Here is a 19,619-nt window from a genome sequence, read left to right on the forward strand (position 1 = left end):
ACTACCTGGGACTATCATGGTGGAGGGTCAGTGCCACGCCACGTCTAGCCATTTAGATAATGGTATTTGTGGGCAGGATCTATGACGGAAATTTGAAGAGCTAATGAAGGATTTTTCTCAGAGCCAAGTGAAGGCTGATCCTCCCAATACTGCAGTGGACACAGGAAGAAAGGAAGAAGTCACTGACAGAAAAGCAAGAAGATGAGGCCTTTCTCCTGAAACCCCCCCGGTACTGCCAAAACCAAGGAACGCTACCTGGATCTGACGTTTCAAGCTTGCTGGAAAAAAAAAAATCTCAAGTCTGACTTGGCCTTTTAAGCCGATCGTCTGTCAGTTCTTCTCTGTATGCTTTCCAGTGCCTAGTGAGTGCCCTCCTAGCTCCTTTAGTTCCCAGCAAGGGAGCCTGTCAACCAGAAACATACCACTTGCTATTGAGCCGTGGTTTTCCCCTTTCCTATCCCTGCCTTATCTCGATGATGTTTCCCAGGAATTTGATTGTCTCTTAAAGATCATTTGCCTCCCCTTCCCTTGCCTCCTGAATAGATCAAGTACACATAGCAAAATTGTGTGTTGACCAAGTGCCCCCTCTGTGGCCTCTGTTGCTGCTGCCTAACTGCTGTGTTCTTTTCCCTCGAGGTCTCTAGTGATGTAGTACTTGACAGTGTGCTGTTTTGGCTTCCCTTTGTAAAATGCCTCTGGTGTCCTGCAGTGATCCTGTGAATTTTTTGTGCTCTAGAAACTTACTTATAACCTACTTATCATCTGATGTCAAATTTCTCATGCAGGAGTTTTGTCCTCTCCCAGCTCTGGATGCTAAACACAGTACTACCTTCTATAACTGTGTTTTTGTTTTGAGGAATATGGTGGGATCAGAAACAGGAGTGCCATTGCTCTGAGAATGTTGTTGTTTGGGTCTTAGGGTGGCCCTAACAGGGATTTATTGTTTTGTTTTGTCTCTACAACAACAGTAATCTACTATATTGTTCATCTGGAGGAGGGAATGTTTTGCCTTTTGTTTTAGAGAATTAACTGTCTTTACTGCCCTCACCGCCACCACTCCTTTGCTTCCATCCATTCTCCTTTGGGAATATTGCCCCTTCTGCATTTTTATCCAGAAGAGAATTCTTAGCTTTGTTGCGCATGGACTTCAGAGTCTTTGAGGGAAGGGGAGGAATGTTGTACCATGCAAGAAGTATGGACCCAAGCTGTGAGAACAGGGTTGTTATGATCAACCTGCAAAGGTAAACTACCAGGTAAGATGCTTCAGTGGAATGCAAAGACAGAACAACTGGCCTAGAGATGTAGCTTGGTAGCAGCAAGATAGGAGCACCTCAGAAATAAAAACAGTAATAACAAGAAGCAGACATGGCATTCATAATTGTCATAAGGCAGCAGGTAACATGCTGTTAAACACAGGGGTTTTATCCTCATTCTCTCACCCCAAAGCCTGTGTGGTCTGTGGTCCATCAGGCTCATGATATTTCAGCCCTAATTGCCAAGAACACTTGAAATCTGATTCTGACTCTAATGACTACTTCTAATTGCTCCCCAAGGCAGGTTTATCTGCCGATCATTAATAATCCAAAAATACTTTGTATTTGTCACTTCCTGTCGTTGCCTGACTGTTTGCCCACATTTTCCACTGTGGTAGATGTTCCCCATAGCGGGATTCTGTGCTACGGTAGGGAGCTTGCGCTGTCTTGGTTAGTCTGCACTTGATTCTGTGAACACCTGGCTGCTGTACGACAATGTCCACAAATCAAAGAGTATGATGAGGCTTACGATAGAGGGTCAGAAGAGTCAGAGCTGTTCTGGGGGCTGAGGCAGAGAGCTCTCTTGAACCTAGAGTTTCAGATTAGCCGAAACAACCTAACAAGTCCCTCATCCCCCAAAAAAATAATATGTAGAAAACAAAACTGCATTTAATTTGTTTTTACTGTAGCTATGAGGATGAAGGGAAACCAAGCCTGTCTTCAAAGCCAATGGCATTGTGATAAAAGCCTAGAATTACAGTGGTGAGGAATGCCAGAATCTCAACAGAACATGGTACCTGCTGTTGGGAGGCTTAGAGTTCAGTGATATAGTTGAATTTGTTAAACATTTCCTGAACTCCTTGCTAATATCCTAGAGGCAGAGCCTTGGAGACAGCATTCTGTTAGTAGGGAATCCATGTGAACAGGTATAAAGTACATTTACATGCAAACAGCTGCTCTGTGTTATAGTCTTGTAAGAATACCATTGTGCACGTGTTCCATTGTTGATTAAAATGTGCACTGTGTTTATGTTACCTCAGGACAGTTTGCTAAGTGCAGTAATAATCTGTGTAGGAACCTGCTCCTCCCAACATAGTTCTTTGTGGTGTGTTTTTAGGGCAGATTCAGATAACATGTTTGTCGCTTTAGATTTTGCAGTCTACTAGGGAAGATACACTAAGTGAATATAGACTGTAAATTCGTGCTAAAAGATATGAGAAGATACAGAACAGTTGGGATAGGGTGCAGCTCAGTGGTCAAGCATCCACTTTTAACATGTTGAATTTAGTCCCTATTGCCACCCAAAAAATTACAACCTTAAAATTTTAGGGGCAGAAAGTCATTTTTTGCCTTCCTTAATGAGTCATGATCTTACTGTGTAGCTTGTCTGTACTAGACTAGCCCCAAAGTCTGCCATCCTTCTACCTTAGCCTCCTGAGTGCTAGGGTTTCAGGTACATACTGCCACACCTGGCAAAACTCTTTGAAAAGTCAGCCAGGCATGATGGCATACACACCTGTAATCCCAGCACCCTGAGGGAGACAGGAAGATCATGAGTCTAGGCGATGAGACCCTGTCTCGAATATCAAAAAATAAGCTTAAGAGAATCAGGGAGTAGGGGATATTTCTATACTGAAACCTAGAAAAGAAATATGGGTCCATTCCTGCTGCCCCAGAGGATCAGGAAAGATCTAGGCTGGTTGTAGATAAAAGGCCCATGTGGCAAGAAAGTGGTAAACTATGGAGAAGTTAGGGTCCAAGATCATTCAGACCCTTCCTAACTTTGGTGAAGATTTTATATTGAATTTAGATACTGTGGGAAATTACCAAAGGGTTTTACTACATAAATGTTCCTGCAAGAGCAGAAAGGGGGGGGGGGCTCTAGAAGGTTCTTATCCTGATTTAGGGGGCAAGGTGAGGTAGCATTCGGTGGTACCAGGGAAGCTAAAGTGGGCAGAACTAATGCCAGTTTTCAGAGAAGGAAGCGAATGTGATTTAGACCTAAACTCAGAACATGGCGACACCCAGCTTTTTGATTGAATAACTGTTAGATGTGTCATTGACTAAGGTGGAAAGCTGAGGGAGGAGCCTGTTTGTGGGAGATCAAAAGTTTAGGTCAGGCTTTATGGAGGAGGTTATCCTGAAAGTGGGTCAGACATAAGACACTGTACAAAGATAAGTACCAAATGAAGGTGAATCTCAGACTGGAGGCTTTCTCCTGGAGAAAGCATGTGGGCTTGCCTGCAAGGGTTGGGTGGCACTTCAATTCATCTAGGAAATAGAGAAGCCATATGAACAAAAGTATGCAGACAGGTATGTTTGCAGATTAAGTCATAAAAGCAACTCAAGTTGAGCCAGTAAACAAGGAGGAAGTAATGAAAAGGGGCCCTTAGATGGAAGAAACTACTACTAGTAGCCGTTTAAGAGTTATTTTAGAACTGTCAACTTGACATACCAGACTGCTTGCTTTTTCCCTGCAATTTGAACGTCCTGCTGGATATTTCAGCTGGTTTTTTATACTTTAAAAAAATGATCCCTTTGGTTACTTTGTATGAGATTGTATCTGAGCATGTATGAGATGACAGAGATGGGGTAACTGTCTTTAAAATTCTAGTCCTGCTCTGTTGCAGTGCTGTGTTTGAAAGACTTGAAGGATGGTACCTTCTCCCATAAAGAGCTGACAGGTTGTCTTTTCCTTTATGAGCTGTGCCCCATAGTTCTGACCCATAAAGTCTTTCAGATACTTGTCATGGAAGAAAATAGACTTTAGGGGAAAGTGCTGTCACTTTGAAAACCTGTTGTGACTGAAGAGTACTTGGCATGTGTAACAAGCACTGAGTAACACCTGAAGCCTACTACTATGTCAGCCACAACTTTTGGCTTTTGTTCACGCATACTTCCTTTGCTGCTATAATCTTTTGAGGTTCTGGAACCTTCTAGGACTTACTGATAACAAGATGGGTGACTGTCCTAAAATTTTTAGTTATGTTCTCACTGTATGTGTTGTATTTCAGAGAAAAATGAAGGGAGGTGGGATTCTATAAAGAGCTGAAGGGTTGGCTACCCAAAGTTTCTTTGTCTTAGCATGTTTTTGCTGACTCCCACAGGGATCCATATGGCTTTGGAGATAGTCGAGATACAAGGCGAGATCGCTCTCCAATTCGAGGAAGTCCAAGGCGAGAACCCAGGGATGGCAGAAACGGCCGGGATGCCCGGGATAGCAGAGACATCCGAGACCCTCGGGAGTTGCGGGACCACAGAGATAGCCGGGACATTCGAGATCACAGAGACAGCAGAAGTATACGTGATGCTCGGGACCTGAGAGATTTTCGGGACTTTCGTGACCTAAGAGACTCTAGAGACTTTCGAGATCATCGAGATCCCGTGTATGACAGATACAGAGACATAAGAGACTCCCGAGACCCTCTGTACAGGTGTGTCCAGAGCTTGCCCATCTGCCTTGTTGTTAGCAACTTTTCATAGGTGTGTTTGGAGACACTTATAAAAAACTCCATATAACATACCTTCCATTTCCTTATGTTCCTATCAAGTAGACACAGTAAATTTGAATGATGGATGAATTGTGCTTATTAAAAGCATCTAGAGCCAGGCATGGTGGCACACACCTTTGGGAGGCAGAGGTAGGCCTGGTCTACAGATTGAGTTTCAGGACAGTCAGGGCTACACAGAAAAACCCTGTCTCAAAAAAACAAAACAGACAAGCATATGAAGCTGTGTTGTGAAAGATGATGTTGTCCAAATGGGGAAATTTGCAGGTAGGCAGCAGATGCATGAAAGTTGGTCCACTGCATCAATCATAAGGCAGATGCAGATGAAAGCCACAGTGAGAACCCACTTCACACCTGCTATGATACATCTCATGATTTTTTGGGAAAGATGCAGAAAATAATTATTAGCAAGATATGTATAGTGGTACATAGTTAGCACTATAGCACCATAGTACACAGGTGTGGCCGTGTACACCTGTGACCCAGCATAGGAAGATGAGTTCTCATTCAAGAATGTGGGCTAGGAAATGGCTTGGACAGTGGCATATCTGCTGTACAAACATGAGAACCTAAGTTCCATTCCCTAGCGCCCACAAACAAGCCAAACATGTTGTGTGCGTCTGTAGCCCCACTACTGAGGTGGTAGAGACAAGTGGATCCCTGTAGTTCTTGGCCAGCCATCTTTGGCTAATAGATAAGCTCCAGATTCAACAAGAGACAATCATGGAAGGCACAGGACATCAATCTGTGGCCTCCACACACTCAAGACAGACACCACACTTACCAAGTTAAAGTGTGGGGGAGGGTTCAGACAATTATGTGTGAGTACACACAGCAGCACTGCCCATATAGACCACAGGCAAAAACAACCCAAATAGTCATCACTGTTAGATATCCATGTCAGACAGTGGAGTAATACTCCATTTATTTGAAGTCCTTGGAATAGGCATATTCATAAAGACAGGAAGTAGAGATTGTCGGAGCTGGGGAAAGTAGGCAAATGATGTAGAATTCTGTTTGAGGCTGTCTAACAAATGGAAATGGATGGCAGTAACAGCTGCATGGCATTGGGATTGTAGTGCTGCATGGCATTGGGATTGTAGTTTAGGTGATGGACACCTGTGACCCCAGCACAGAAGCTGGGCAAGGAAGTTCAAAGCCAGCCTTGGCTGTAGGGCAAGCTCAAAACCACATGAGACCCTGCCAAGAAAAAACTTAAAATGGCATATTATTGATACACATTTTACTGCAGTTTCTTTTTTTTTTTTTAAGATGTATTGATTTTATGTATATGAGCGCTCTATCTGCGTGTATGACTTTATGCCAGTAGAGGGCATCAGATCCCATTGTAGATGGTTGTGAGCCACCATGTGGTTACAGGGAGTTGAACTCAGGACCTCTGGAGGAGCACCGCTGAGCCCTCTCTCCAGCCCCCTGCTACAGTTTTGTAAGCATGCAGGGAAGAGCGATGAGGAAGGCATGAAATGACCCCTCCACCAGGCGTTCTTCATTTGCTCAAGTCCTGGCTTTATACCATCGCTTTTCATCCCAAGTCCCTATCATGTTGTGAGATGAGTTAACTTCGTAGTCACAGCCCCAGAGACAATAAACAAGTCCTCCATAAAAACTTGTATCCCAAAGTCCTGTGACTGCCTTAGGAAGGTTTGGTTTTGAAGTAGCCTCTGCATCGGATTTTTGCAGGATAGGACAGAGTTGTAACTTGAGAAATTGTCCCCAACCTTTCAGGAGAGAAGGATCTTACGACCGCTATCTGAGGATGGACGACTACTACCGAAGAAAGGATGACTCTTATTTTGACCGATACAGAGATAGCTTTGATGGACGAGGCCCTCGTGCTAAAGGTGAAGTCCCAGCAGTGTGTTCCCATTTCTGGGAGAGAGTCATTGGTGGGCACTACCATCTCCACACAAAGGGCTTAGTGACCCAGTGAGGCAATCCACAAATGTTAATGTTGATGTTTAAATGCAAATTAGCACCATCCAGTAGGTTAGTCATCCCACAGGAAATGAGAAAGAGCAGATGATGGCAGGTGAAGGCTCTGAGACTTACTTGCCGTTTTACTTGTTTCGTAGATAAACAATCATTCGTATGGTGTGGGGTTTTGTATGTCTCTGTCATTCTTACCTTACTTACAGCTTCTCTTTTAAGTAGAGGCAAGCAAGCATCTGTGTTACTTTTTACAACCTACATCTCTCAACTCTGTCATCAAAATTGTTCTTATTGTTTCCTACTGTCCAGTTAAGAGATGGGAGGAGCCTTGTTACAGGTGTTCTAGAGTGTAGTCATTCTTGCCCATTTGACAGGCTCTGGGCATTATAAAAACTGCACTTTGTTTTTTAACAAAAAGTCCACAAAGATTCACATTGGAATAGTAATGAAATATATTTGCCAAGTGGGCAGACATTAAAAGAATGACAATGCCTGATGCTGGGTAAAGTACTCGGCGAAATCGACAGTGGCTGGTTTCCTTTTTGGTTTTAACAGTCTGATACAGCCCAGTCTGCCTCCACCTCCCTCCCTGGCATATACTATCTTGCCCAACTTTTTTCTTTTCTTTTCTTTCTTTTTTTTTTTTCTTTATAACAAAGTAGCCCATGCTAGCCTGCAGCTCACTGTATAAGATTGGCAGACCTTGACCTCAGCAGTCCTCCTGCCTCAGTCTTCCAAATGCTGGTATTATATAGGCATGAATCACCTTTCTTGGGGTCTGTTTAGTAGTAGGATCATATAAAGCATTAGAATGACCATGGCCTGTCACCCATGGTTTCATCTTAATGGATATAAGATAGTAGAAGGGAGTAAAAATGATTAATTTTGAGAGATATACATGAGGATTAATTCAGAATGTCTTAAGTACATTATGGAAGGGCAGTCCTTACTTCCCTTTTCTCCGCTGGTGTCTTGCAGAGCGTTTGAAACGTGAGGAACGACGTAGAGAGGAGCTTTATCGTCAGTATTTTGAGGAAATCCAGCGGCGCTTTGATGCAGAGAGGCCTGTGGATTGCTCTGTTATTGTGGTCAACAAGCAAACCAAGTAAGAACCCATGCTTGATTCTCACTGGTATGGAAAAGGGTTTACTTTGCACTCCACTCGCTGACCTTTTTCTGTTATTTCTTGAGCTTCAGCTAGAGTTCTTTTCACTAAGTGACAGCCCAATAAGAACTGCCTTAAGTCCAAAGGTGTTAGGAAGTCCAAACATGGCTACCTGTAAAGTCCAGCTGTCAGCAAGACATGACCTCTGTTGGTATCTCAGCTCTCCTTCGCTTGCTTCTGCCCTCTTTTTTGATCATGTTTTCTTGAAGACAAGGTTTTGCTTTCCTGATGTATTCTCTCTCTCTTTCTCTCTCTCTCTCTGTGGGTGTGGGTGTGTGTGTGTGTGTGGACATATGTATGGGTGCTGCATAAGCCAGAGGACGGCACAGGCCCTCCCTCCTCTATTACTCCCTGCCTCCCTGCCTTGTTCCTTTGAGAAAGGGCCTCTTAGCACGCCTTTAATCCCAGCATTAGGGAGGCAGAGACAGGTAGATCTCTGAGTTTGAGGCCAGCCTGATCTACAGAGCGAGTTCCAGGACAGCCAGAGCTACACAGAGAAACCCCATCTCAGAGATAAGGCCTCTTACTGAACCTAGAACTACTGTTATCTGCTAGTGTTGCTGCCATTTTCTTGTCCCACCTGCTCCCGCTGCTTCAGCCACGGATGAACACGCGGGCTTCTTATTGGCTAGCTGTGTAATCTTAGTTATTAACCCATAGCTGCTAATCTCTGTATTTCTACATGGCCTTATCTTACCAGAGAATGCCTGGCACGTCCCGTCTTCCCGGTCTCAACATGGTGTCTCTTTGAGGTCCTCCCTGCCTACCTTTTCCAGAATTCTCCTAGTCCCGCCTGTCTTCCTGCCTCTACTGGCTATTGGCCAAACAGTGTTTTATTCATCAACCAATAAGAGAAACATATATACAGAAGAACATCCCCCATCATGCTAGGTTGTCTTGCTTACTCAGCTAGCATTCTCAAGTGCTAAGCCATCACTCCAGTCTTCCCTCCAAGTATTCTTCCAGAAGTCTTAGATTTTTCTCATGAGACTAAGCTGGCTTTACTATAACTCCTCTGTCTGATTTTGTCACTTTGGACAGGGCCCAGAATATTGTAATTTGCTAGAGCAGGGTTGTATGCCATAGATTTAGATGAGATTAGCGCTTAGAACCATGTGAACTAAGAGTGAGAATGGGTGTATATCCTAGTCAGGAAAAGTAATATCTCTCCCCCACTTTCATAAGGGACAGCCTTGAATGGAATGGAGCCTGGCCTTGCTGAAGTGTTAGGTAACCACATTAGCCAAGTCAAAGTCCACAGGACCTAGGGAAATCTGTGTTAAGACACCAGCCATCAGGCAAGAGTTCACAGGCTTTGGGTTGCCTTGCTTTGTCTAGATGCTAAATAAATAGCCATCATTTTCTGACCACCTACTCTATATGACCCCCTGAGTTCTTACCCCAAATGGCCTCCTGGGTGATTTACATAAATAATTTTTATCATTATAACTATATATGTGTCATTCAGCAAGGGGTAGGTGGGGGGTAGGAGTGGGTAGATACTGGGACTACAGTAGTAATAGTCAGACACTTAGTCCTGTCTGCCTGTGGTTCTCACAGCCCAGTGAGGACGGTGACATAAAATATATAAATGAGTCTTATGCCAGGAAAAGGTCAGGGGTTTGAGTTGGAGGCAAGATGAAGAAAACGACAGGTATTGAGTCATGCTTCTGATTTACTGCTTTAGAAGAAAAAGGCTGAATTTGGTAAGAGATAAAGGACTTGCTCATAGCTTCACAACTTCACAAATAAATTCTGGAGCTGAAATCCAAACCCATTTCTAGCATAAAAACTCAGGCTTTCTTCCCATTGTGTTCCCATGCAGCCTCCCCAAGGAATGAGAAGTACAGCGGTACATCTTAGAAAGCAGTTGGTAGAAGACTATACAGAAGAAAGGTAGCAGCTGCTCAGAGTGAGACTTGCTTATAGTCTCAGCATTCCAGAGTAGAGCTAGGAGAATTGCTTCAGGTTCAGGACTAGCCTGGGCTGCATGATAAGGTCCTGTTCTGAGTTGCACACATATGCTTCAGGATCCTGGGACTGCTACACTGCAGAACCCATACCATATGTGCAGCCAGTGTGCCTGAGGAAACCCTACTGATGGAGGAGAAAGAGGTTGAGATTTTTGCCTTCCAGGCAGAAACTGCCCAGTAAATATCATTGATGATTAATACTATCTATTCAGATAAGTTCATCAGATGCTCTGGACAAAATCAGATATGAAAAGCTTGACAGATCCTGGTAAACTAGAACCTAGGAAGGAGCTACACATTAATCTCATTCCCAGTGAACAAGGTCTGACCCAAGGCCAGCTTATCAGAAACCTTAGCTTTATCACCAAGTCTAGGATTAAAATTTTCATGCAGATGCTACAGGCTAGTGCAGTCCTTCATGATTGCTAGTTTGGTTCAGTGTTAGTTTTTATTCTGTGTATCTGACTGCTGAGAAATGGCTTCAGTCACCAAACATGATATTGATGAATGATATTGCTGCTAAGCTTAGACTGTTGGCAAGGTGGACTGACAGCGAAGCTATGGGTCATAGAGCAAAGGTTCTACTGCATCAGAAAGAGAACTGAACCTGGGTGCTTAGAGGAAAGGTGAATGAGGAAGGTTGTGAAGAGACCGTCCCAGTTTTTTGGCTTATCCCATTACACTGTTGATGGAGAATGCCTGGTAGTCAGCGGGGATGAGGCTGAAGACAAGGAAAGGAGTCTGGTACAGAACCCATAATAGATGCTTAGTTCTGTTGAAGAGGCAGAAGAAAAGGAAGGATGGTGATGAGAAGAGGAGGATGGAGAAGTACGCTAGTCAAGAAGAGCTTGACAGAACACAGCCTGGCTGTTTGGGAGCAGAAGTCCTTGTGATGTCAGCGAAGAGCTCCCTAGGTACTCTGCCAGCAACTGGAAGAACACTGGGCTGCATAACCACAAGTTAGCCCCTGAGGATCTGAATTTTACTACAGCCATTGTGGATTCCAATACTCTTAAGTATTTCCTGAGAAATATTGCATCAAAGCAAAATTTAGAAAGCAATCAGAAAGAATTTGGTTTAAAAAATGCTTAGAGCTGTTTGTTCATTAAAGTGACAGAAAAAGAGCTGGAGAAAAGCCGGGCGGTGGTGGTGCACACCTCTAATCCCAGCACTCGGGAGGCAGAGGCAGGCGGATCTCTGTGAGTTCGAGACCAGCCTGGTCTACAAGAGCTAGTTCCAGGACAACCTCCAAAGCCACAGAGAAACCCTGTCTCAAAAAACAAAAAAAAAAGAAAGAAAAAAAAAAGAAAAGGCTGGAGAGGTGACTCAGTGGTTCAGTACACACTCTGGCTGCTCTTCCAGAGGACCAGGGTTCAATTCCCAGCACCCACATGACAGCCAACAACCCTCTTTTAATTAGAGTCCCAGAGGATCCAGTGCCCTCTTCTGGTCTCCTGGGGCACCAGGTACATGGAACACAGACATACATGCAGACATAATGTTTTAAATTTAATAAATAAACTGGTAAAGGATAAAGAAAAACTACAAAAAGTTTTATGACATCCTCCCAGTCAGATACTCTCATAGTTTATCCGATACAACATGGCTGCTTCTAGGGGTAAGGTGGTTTCTTCTGAAGACCAGAAACACATCTGTTTTCTCCCAGGGGAGTCTCAGAAGTGATCTGTATGACTGAGCTCGTTGGTGGTTACTGTGTCCAATAGCTGAAGAGTATTGAGGGAAGATGTGTCAGCTACTAAAGATGGCTTGGAACTTCCAGAAGATAAACAGGAAGAGATCAAGTTTAAAAACTTAGCAAAATTATGAAAGATACCTTAGGGGAAGGTCAGAAAGGTGCTGTATCTGATCTCTTGGTGACATCCTCATGATATTGTTGTCATGGCCCTTAATAGGTAGACAGCAAATAATGGAAAAAAATCCTGAAGGATTGACCCCTGAGAAACAATTCAACCTTGAGGGGCTAAGAGACAGCAAAAGACCCACTGGAGATCCACCAGAGCACTCCATTATTGAGATCTTAAGGCAGAGGCTGATGGGAGTGGCGAGTCTGGGGGGCCTGGGCATTTTTGCTCTCTGGAGCTTTGCTCCTGTCCTGTGGCTTCAGTTGCCATGCACTCTAGAAGGCCCTGCAGAGTGCCCAGTGTTGGGGAGTGTGACTCGACTGTTGACAACACCTGCACTGCTGTGACAAGTGCTGCTCTTTGAAATGACAACACAGCACACATGGAAGAAGCGCGCCCCGTGCCTCCGGCATCCCTCTGGTGATGTTTGTTCCATGACTGGGATGGGCTCTTCCCATTTTGAACATCTGAATGGCATGAGAATGACGGGGAAGATGCCGTTTTTTCCTTTGAGTGAGTGAGACTGTGAGGACTCGGGCCTTGAAGTGAAGCTTGCGATGCTTTTTCTAGTGTCCTTCGTACGTTACTATGTTAGGGTCCAGAGTAATTAGCTGGGAAGCTAAAGTTCCTCAGTTGACCAAATCTTTCCTCGTGAAGTAAGCTCCACCTTGATATTTAAAACTATCCTACTGGCAGTTTCCTTGCGGGCCTATAGGCAAGTTAAAACTAGAACCCTAATACTGGGTGGGCTAGAGCCTGAGTTCTGAAAAGGAGACACAGCAGGCTGGGATCCAGCAGTGTGCTGATTAAGATGTGGCTAGATAGTGCTCACCCGGATCCTGTTTGTTCTTACAGGGACTATGCTGAGTCTGTGGGGCGGAAGGTGCGAGACCTCGGCATGGTTGTGGACCTGATCTTCCTTAACACAGAGGTGTCATTGTCACAAGCGCTGGAGGATGTCAGCAGGGGAGGGTCTCCCTTTGCCATTGTCATCACCCAGCAGCACCAGATTCACCGCTCCTGTACAGTCAACATCATGTTTGGAACTCCACAAGGTACAGAGACCCAAGTAGTCCAAATTCCCAGAGATAGTCGCCAGCACACTGATTCTGTGACCTGCTTGTGAGAAGTGGGTTTGGGGGAGTGGCTGATATGTTTCATCTCCAATGTAGCAGCTCCTTTTTGTGCTATCTAGGAGACTTTCATCATCATATTTTCCTTGGTGTTCTCTGATACTAATACTGGGCCTGTTGCAAGCTGTTCAACAGCCAGTTCTGCTGTAGAGGTCAGTGATGTGTCGCATTCACTGATTCCGTGACGTCAGCACTGCCATAGTACCCCATCTCAGGCCACCAGTGTCACGACTTGTGCACACCTGGCTCCCAGGGAAGTCTGGCTTAGGCGTCTGCTCCCTGAAATGCAGCTCCTGGAGACAGAGACTGTCACAGACAGGGTACTGTTTGTCGGTGTAACGGAGAACCAAGTAGAGGAGTTATGAGGACAGGAGGCGGCTCTGGCCCTCCAAAGGAAGGACAGGATCCTTCGAGTCATCCTTCAAAGTGACTTTGGTGCTTTGAGCGTCCTCCAAGCATTGACACTCAGCCACCCATGCCCTGATTGTGACTCTTAAAGCCTAACTTCCCCTTTTGCACCTGCCCAGTGTCTCGGATGGCCTGGGCTGTCACACCCATAGTCACAGGGTATGTTAGAATCCCCAAGTCATTTGTCCCTGAGGAGCTGCCCTTAGTTTGTATTAGAATGTTTATGTAAGATTCCAAGAAGTGTCCTCACCACTCTGCAATTTGATCTTGGTCCATGACTTTTGAACTGATGGATTTAAAAGTGGTGGCTCTGCCCTGAGGAGCACAGCGGGGAGCCAGGCTTTACAGAGCTTCTTTGGCCTCCTGCTGCTGTCTAGAGGCTGCAGGCTGCTCCCCACATGGTCTGTTTGACTCTGTGGGAGGCTCTTGTATTCCTTTGGTTTTTATCACAGGTCTGTGATCTAGGGATCTCACTGAAGAAATAGCTCTGTAGGAAGGTATGGTCCACCCTGAAGAGCACTGCTCTGTCCCTCAGCCTGCCTTACTCTAGGCTCAAGGCTTCTTGCCCCTGCAGTGCTTCTCTGCTTTGAGAATAAGAAAGGCACTCGGATCTATCATGGGAGAAAATAGCTTGTGTTATTGCCTCCTACAGAGCATCGCAACATGCCCCAGGCAGATGCCATGGTGCTGGTGGCCAGGAATTATGAACGCTACAAGAATAACTGTCGGGAAAAGGAACGTGAGGAGATTGCCCGACAGGCAGCCAAGATGGCTAATGAAGCCATTCTACAGGAACGAGATCGTGGAGGCCCTGAGGAGGGAGGTCGTGGGGGGCACCCTCCAGCCATTCAGAGCCTCATCAACCTGCTGGCAGACAACAGATACCTCACTGCAGAGGAGACCGACAGGGTCATCGACTACCTGCGTGGGCGGAAGGAGCGGCTCCTGAGGAGCAGCGCCGCCGACGCTCTGCCTGGTGAGCTACGTGGCAGGGCCGAGGTGAAGTTCTCTTCTCACGCTGCATTTCTCTCATCCCGTGCTCCCGGGGGAGGGGGGCATGCCCAGGGTTCTCTGCGGTGGGGAAGGGAAATGAGCCATCCACTGGCCTCTCACACAGGCCGTGCACGCTGGTGATGCTGTTAGCAATGATCTCCCTGGAGTTGGCTTAATGGGGGGTAAACTACAATTGTTGGCTCCCTGGGAGCTATGATGGATGCCCTTGTTTGTTTGTTTGTTTGTTTGTTTATTCATTCCTTTTTTCAAGCAATTTTTTGGGCTCTAGGCTGCTTTCAGCTCAGGACCATATCCTGAGATGGTCCTTTTAGAATTTGATGTTATTGTTTGTACTGTCGATTGCTGTGATGTATGATTGTTGTTCTTCCTTTGGCTGCTAGGCCTCCTGCCCTTAGGGGGCACTCTCAACCAGATGCCTCCCTCTTTTGTCTTCCAGGCCCGATTTCCCGCCAGCCACTCGGGGCGGCCTCGGGTACCTCGCTGAAGACACAATCAAGTTCCCAACCGCTTCAGAGTGGCCAAGTGCTTCCCTCTGCTACACCCACTCCAGCCGCACCCCCAACCTCCCAGCAAGAGCTTCAGGCCAAAATCCTCAGCCTCTTCAACAGTGGCACGGTCTCGGCCAACAGCAGCTCTGCATCCCCCTCGGTTGCTGCCGGGAGCTCCCAGAACCAGAATTTTTCCACAGCAGCAAACAGCCAGCCTCAGCAAAGACCACAGGCCTCAGGAAATCAGCCTCCAAGCATTGTGGGACAGGCAGGGTCTGCTCGGAACATGGGCCCCAGGCCTGGGGCTCCTTCCCAAGGGCTCTTTGGTCAGCCTTCCAGTCGCCTGGCACCTGCCAGCAACATGGCTAGCCAGAGGCCTGTATCTTCCACAGGTATTAACTTTGACAATCCAAGTGTACAAAAGGCTCTGGACACCCTGATCCAGAGTGGCCCTGCTCTTTCCCACCTGGTTAGCCAAACTGCTGCACAGGTGGGGCGGCCCCAGGCCCCCATAGGATCATACCAGAGGCATTACTGAGGCTCCACCAGTCCACTCTCCCTAGTCCCCTTTTCCCCTGGTCCCTCCCACTTCATCCTAAGTAGAGATGTTTGGAAGTGTTCTTCGCACTCTCTGGGTCAGCATCAGATATCCTAAGTTTCTTGCACCGCTCCTTCCTGCGGCTGTTGCTTACCACTTAACAGAATCAGAACTTAGACTGCTTTCGGGACTGTATCTTTTGTTTGGATAGAAAATAAGTATTTCTGGGGTCTAGGCTCAGCTTCTTTCTGATGGGGTAGCTCTGGCCCCAGCCTGGATTTGGAGGAATAAAGAAAGAAGCCAAACCCCAGCTGCCTCAGTTTGAACACCACTTATGGAGTCAGTGGTGACAGCCTTTGTTTCCACCTCCACACGTCATCCAGAATTGAGCTGCCTGGCTCGCATAGAAGCAGGTTGGCCTTGGCAGGCAGTGTCATCACTGTCCCATCAAGAGAATGGAACTCCACTCAAGGACTCCCATTGGCTACTCTGAACTGGGGAAAAGTGGACTCTTGTGCCTGTGTCACACGGTCTCTGGGGGGTTGGTTTGGTTTTGTAGTTTTCCATTTCCTTGGAGGGTCTCCAGATGACTGTGCGGCTCACTCGGCAGTTTGACATGAACTGGGACTGGGACCCACTGCTCTCCACAGCATTAGTCAGCACCTTTGTGTCCAGCAGCACTGACAGGGCAGCTCCAGTCTCCAGCACTGGACACCCATGTTTTCAGTGGGAGCCCAGGCTTTCGTTCTCATCCATACTCTTGTTCCCTTGTCTGATGAGCAGGAGGTAGGGACCATTTGATGTTAGACTGTAGTAGTTGGATATGTTCTGAGACGGACAGCATTCATAACTTTTGAGACAAAGTGACACTTGGAAGGCTCTGGATGCCACCCTGAATGGATCCAAAGGATAACTCCTTTTCCTTTGGGAAAGACTGCTCATTTAGAACCCTGTGGATCAAATCTGTGAGAAAGAGGGACCTAGAAGAGCAAGCAAGAGTGGTAGCTCCAGCTGAGTCCCTGCCAGGGGCTAAGCAAACCAGATTCAAAACCCAAGGTCCCCAAACGGCAGCAGTTTATGTTCTGATCTGTTTGTTATATGGTGGGGTTTTTCCCCCCCTCTTTGGAACTCTTGTGTTGTTGATAAAATGAAATAATTACTTTTTAATTAAAATAAGAAAGTCAGACCTGTGCTCATCTTTCTTGGGTGTATCTGCAGCATCTCTTTGCAGAGCACTTGCCCCAAGATCAGGCCTTAGGATCCCTGACCCAGCTTGAACCTCAGTGTGCTGCCCACCTGCTGAGAAGTGTTAGTAATGGCACAGAGCAATAGCCTCACATCAAGTCCTGTCCTACTCTGCACCTGCTTCTAGTAGAGACAGCTTACCAGGGGTTGTGGCCAAAACATAGGGGAGGAAGCCATTGTGAGAAGTCTTTATGGATGATGGTTAGAGGCAGAGGCATTCCTCTTTAGCCTTCGTCTCTGTTGCTGCCCGTCGTGCAGGAGTTTGACATAATCTGTAGGTAGAACCTGAAAGCCCTGAAGAGCCTATAATACACTTGGCATCAATGTCCCAAGCTTCCCCTAAGGACTTGCTGCCTCCCAGAGGATGCCATGTGACCTGACACCTAGGAAGCACCTCCGGGCTCAGGCGCGGGGCCCCAAAGCTGGTGTACTCACTTCTTCTATGAGCAGAGAGGGCTGTTTTCCCACCCAAGAGTCCTGCTCTAACTGGATATGGTGGTCCACACATAAAATCCCCAGGACTTCGAAGGTGGCAGCAAGAGGATTGGAAGTTCAAGGTCATCCTTGGCTACATAGCCAAGTTCCAAGCCAGCCTGGGCTCTGTGAGCTCCTGTCTCAAAAAAAACAAAACTTCTGTCAACAGTGGATTTGACTTCCTCCTGAAGTGTCCAAACTGTACCCCTTAGGCTATCAAGGGTGTAATAAAATTATTTTTATTGCATTGTGTGCAGACAGGTATCTAAAAAATTAACACAGTAAAAGCCTTAAAGCATTAAATGGGAGCATTCAACAATAAAGGAAAGACCGACCCTCTCCTTTGCATATTGGCACAAAGAACACAAGATCAATACCGAGGCAGGATGCGAAATACCAAAACACTAAAATTAAAGGCAGGCCTAATAATAATAGTAATAACGATAAATACTCTTGATTTGGCTTGCAACCTCTCCTATTTACAAGGGTTTTGGACTTGCATTGCATTGCCCTGCACATAGGTCGGCTGAAACAAAAGCAACACTCCTTCTTACTACCAGGCTATTGAAATATTGCACTCAGAGTAAAAGTCACCTGGATGGACATGGAACATCTAGCTACAAGATTATAAAGGTGACTTGAACGACACAAGGTTCATAACAAATATTGCACATGGAGCACAGAAAACTTGGGGTTTTGTTGTGGGATGTTTGTTTTCATCAACGGAAACTTTGCTCTTGCCAACCAGAGTCTGGGCCCAGGTAGTGCAACTTTGGTTCCCTAACTGATGTTGATAAAGCCTCTTCTGCGCAGCCCCTCTCTTGCCCCAAAAGGCAAGACCACGGCAAGGGAGGGCAGTCTTGAAGGATGACAGGTCCTGGGTCCTACACTTCCAACTTTTTGGATACTGCCTGGAAGAATATCCAGTCCCCATCAAACCGCAGAGGGGCCATGGGCCCAGCAGCCGAGCAGCGAACTTCCAGCCCTGCCACAGGCCACACCTGACCCTGTCTAGATGGCATCAGCTGCAGCTTTCTGCTTGGGCTCATGGGAAAGGAGGTGGTGAGGTCAGCTAGTGGCCCCGGCCTTGGAGTGGGCAGGATGTCTAACTAGGTGCGCAGGCCAGGGCCCTGGGGCTGGTGGCACTGTACCCAGTCCCAGAGGGCGCTTAAAGGAGCATGCAGTGCCTGTCCCCTTAGTAACGTGCCCTAGGGGAAGGGAACCGGCCAAACGCCTTTCTAAGGACTGAGGGCACCTCCCCACAGGTGGGGCTGGTGGAGCGGAAGCGCCAAGGACGAGTTAGGGAAGCCAAAGGCCTTGGGTCCAAGTCAGAAGAGGGCAGAAAAGCGCCAGGAACAACAGAGCCCACGTGACTCCAGCCCTGCTCCAGGACCTGGTGTCTGGGAGACGTAGCTCTAAGGACCTGCTACTAGGCAGCAAGGCCCATCTTCAGAGCACTCAGTAGGCAGCTGGGTCCCCAGGCAGGACCTGCAGATGGGGGACCAAGGGAGGGAACATCAGAGGCTGCCCGGGCCTCTAGACTGGCATTGGCCCCACGACTCTCGCCTGTCTCAGGGAGGAAACTGGGGAGGGGGTGCCGCCCTCCAGCTCCACAAATTCAGTCTTTGGCGAGGAGCCACGGGATATGGGGAGCAGGCGGCAAGCTCCTCCGCGAAGGCACCGGGCGGGGCTTGCTCGGTAGGTGCGGGCCTCGGTTTCTCCCCTTGGAGGATGGACCCCTCGCTCTCCTGGCCGCCAGAAAGCTCGCATCCACCGAAGCTGGCCGCCGCCGTCTCACCTGTGTTTGCCAAGAACTGGAAGGAAGAGAGGGAGGCCCAGGGTGTGGACAGGGAAGGGAGGGAGAGCGCAGGCCTTAAAGCGCTTGGCTCTCGGCTCGGCTCGGGCGGGCGCACGGAAACCTGGCTCCCGGGGCTTCCGCCTCCCTGGGTGCCCACAGCGGGGAGAGCGCGGCCGTGGTGAGGAGTCCGTTGCGCTTCTAGTTACAGAAATATGGGGACATTAAAAATACACGCGATGTCTCCTGTACACTATGTATAGCGCGGCCGGCCGGTGCCTGAGCTCGGTGGCCAGGGTCCCGGGGGAACGCGGCGGGGCGTGGGAAGGGACAGGCCCAGGGCTGCCCGCCCGGGACCGCAGTTCGGCGCCTCCCCACGCCGCCTCGCCACCTTTATTGCAGCGTCAGCTCCAGCGGGGCGAGGCCGGGCTCAGAAAAGGGGCCCACGGGCCGCCCTCGGAGTCAGCCCCGACGGGCGCGGCCTCCGGGCTGCAGGCAGCGGGGAAAGGGGCCGGGGCGCGGGCACAGGGTCTTATGTAAACGGTGACAGCGGCGGGGTGGCGCGGCGAGGGCTCCGGGGGCCGCGGGCCGGGCGCGCTCGGGCCGGCTTGACAGGTCCTGGCCCTCAGGAGTAGATGGTGATGACCTCGCGGCCGCCACCGCGGACCAGCATCACCCGGTCCAGTTGCTCAGTGAGCACCTCCAGGAACTCCATGTCTGAGAGCTGGTCAAGGAGACAGAGCCTGCGCCTTCCCAGAGCCCGCGTCCCTGTCCAGTGCGGATCCTGCTCTGCTGTTTGCATCCCAGGCTAG

At 47.8% G+C, this 19,619-nt stretch overlaps 2 protein-coding genes across 7 annotated transcripts in view; one reads left to right on the forward strand and one right to left on the reverse strand.

Moving 5' to 3' along the window:
• Ncoa5 (nuclear receptor coactivator 5) overlaps positions 1 to 16,477 on the forward strand; it is a 37,270-nt gene extending 20,793 nt beyond the window's left edge. The window contains exons 3-8 of one of the 2 annotated variants that reach the window (XM_027423425.2): positions 4,361 to 4,687; positions 6,509 to 6,624; positions 7,691 to 7,817; positions 12,568 to 12,767; positions 13,906 to 14,229; positions 14,704 to 16,477. In XM_027423425.2, coding sequence (XP_027279226.1) covers positions 4,361 to 4,687; positions 6,509 to 6,624; positions 7,691 to 7,817; positions 12,568 to 12,767; positions 13,906 to 14,229; positions 14,704 to 15,293 — 1,684 coding nt within the window. In that variant the 3' untranslated portion in view covers positions 15,294 to 16,477. Of the gene's footprint in view, positions 1 to 4,360; positions 4,688 to 6,508; positions 6,625 to 7,690; positions 7,818 to 12,567; positions 12,768 to 13,905; positions 14,253 to 14,703 lie in introns of both variants that reach the window. The other variant, XM_027423426.2, reaches the window with a different exon arrangement.
• A 753-nt stretch (positions 16,478 to 17,230) lies between these two features.
• The window catches only part of Slc12a5 (solute carrier family 12 member 5), a 39,317-nt gene continuing 36,928 nt past the window's right edge, over positions 17,231 to 19,619 (reverse strand). For all 5 annotated transcript variants that reach the window (XM_027423422.2, XM_035446268.1, XM_035446266.1 and 2 more), the window contains one exon: positions 17,231 to 19,524. In XM_027423422.2, the coding sequence (XP_027279223.1) occupies positions 19,433 to 19,524 (92 nt within the window). In that variant the 3' untranslated portion in view covers positions 17,231 to 19,432. The remainder of the gene's footprint in view (positions 19,525 to 19,619) is intronic.

The sequence above is a fragment of the Cricetulus griseus genome, chromosome 6, assembly GCF_003668045.3.
Source record: "Cricetulus griseus strain 17A/GY chromosome 6, alternate assembly CriGri-PICRH-1.0, whole genome shotgun sequence".
Taxonomy (NCBI): domain Eukaryota; kingdom Metazoa; phylum Chordata; class Mammalia; order Rodentia; family Cricetidae; genus Cricetulus; species Cricetulus griseus.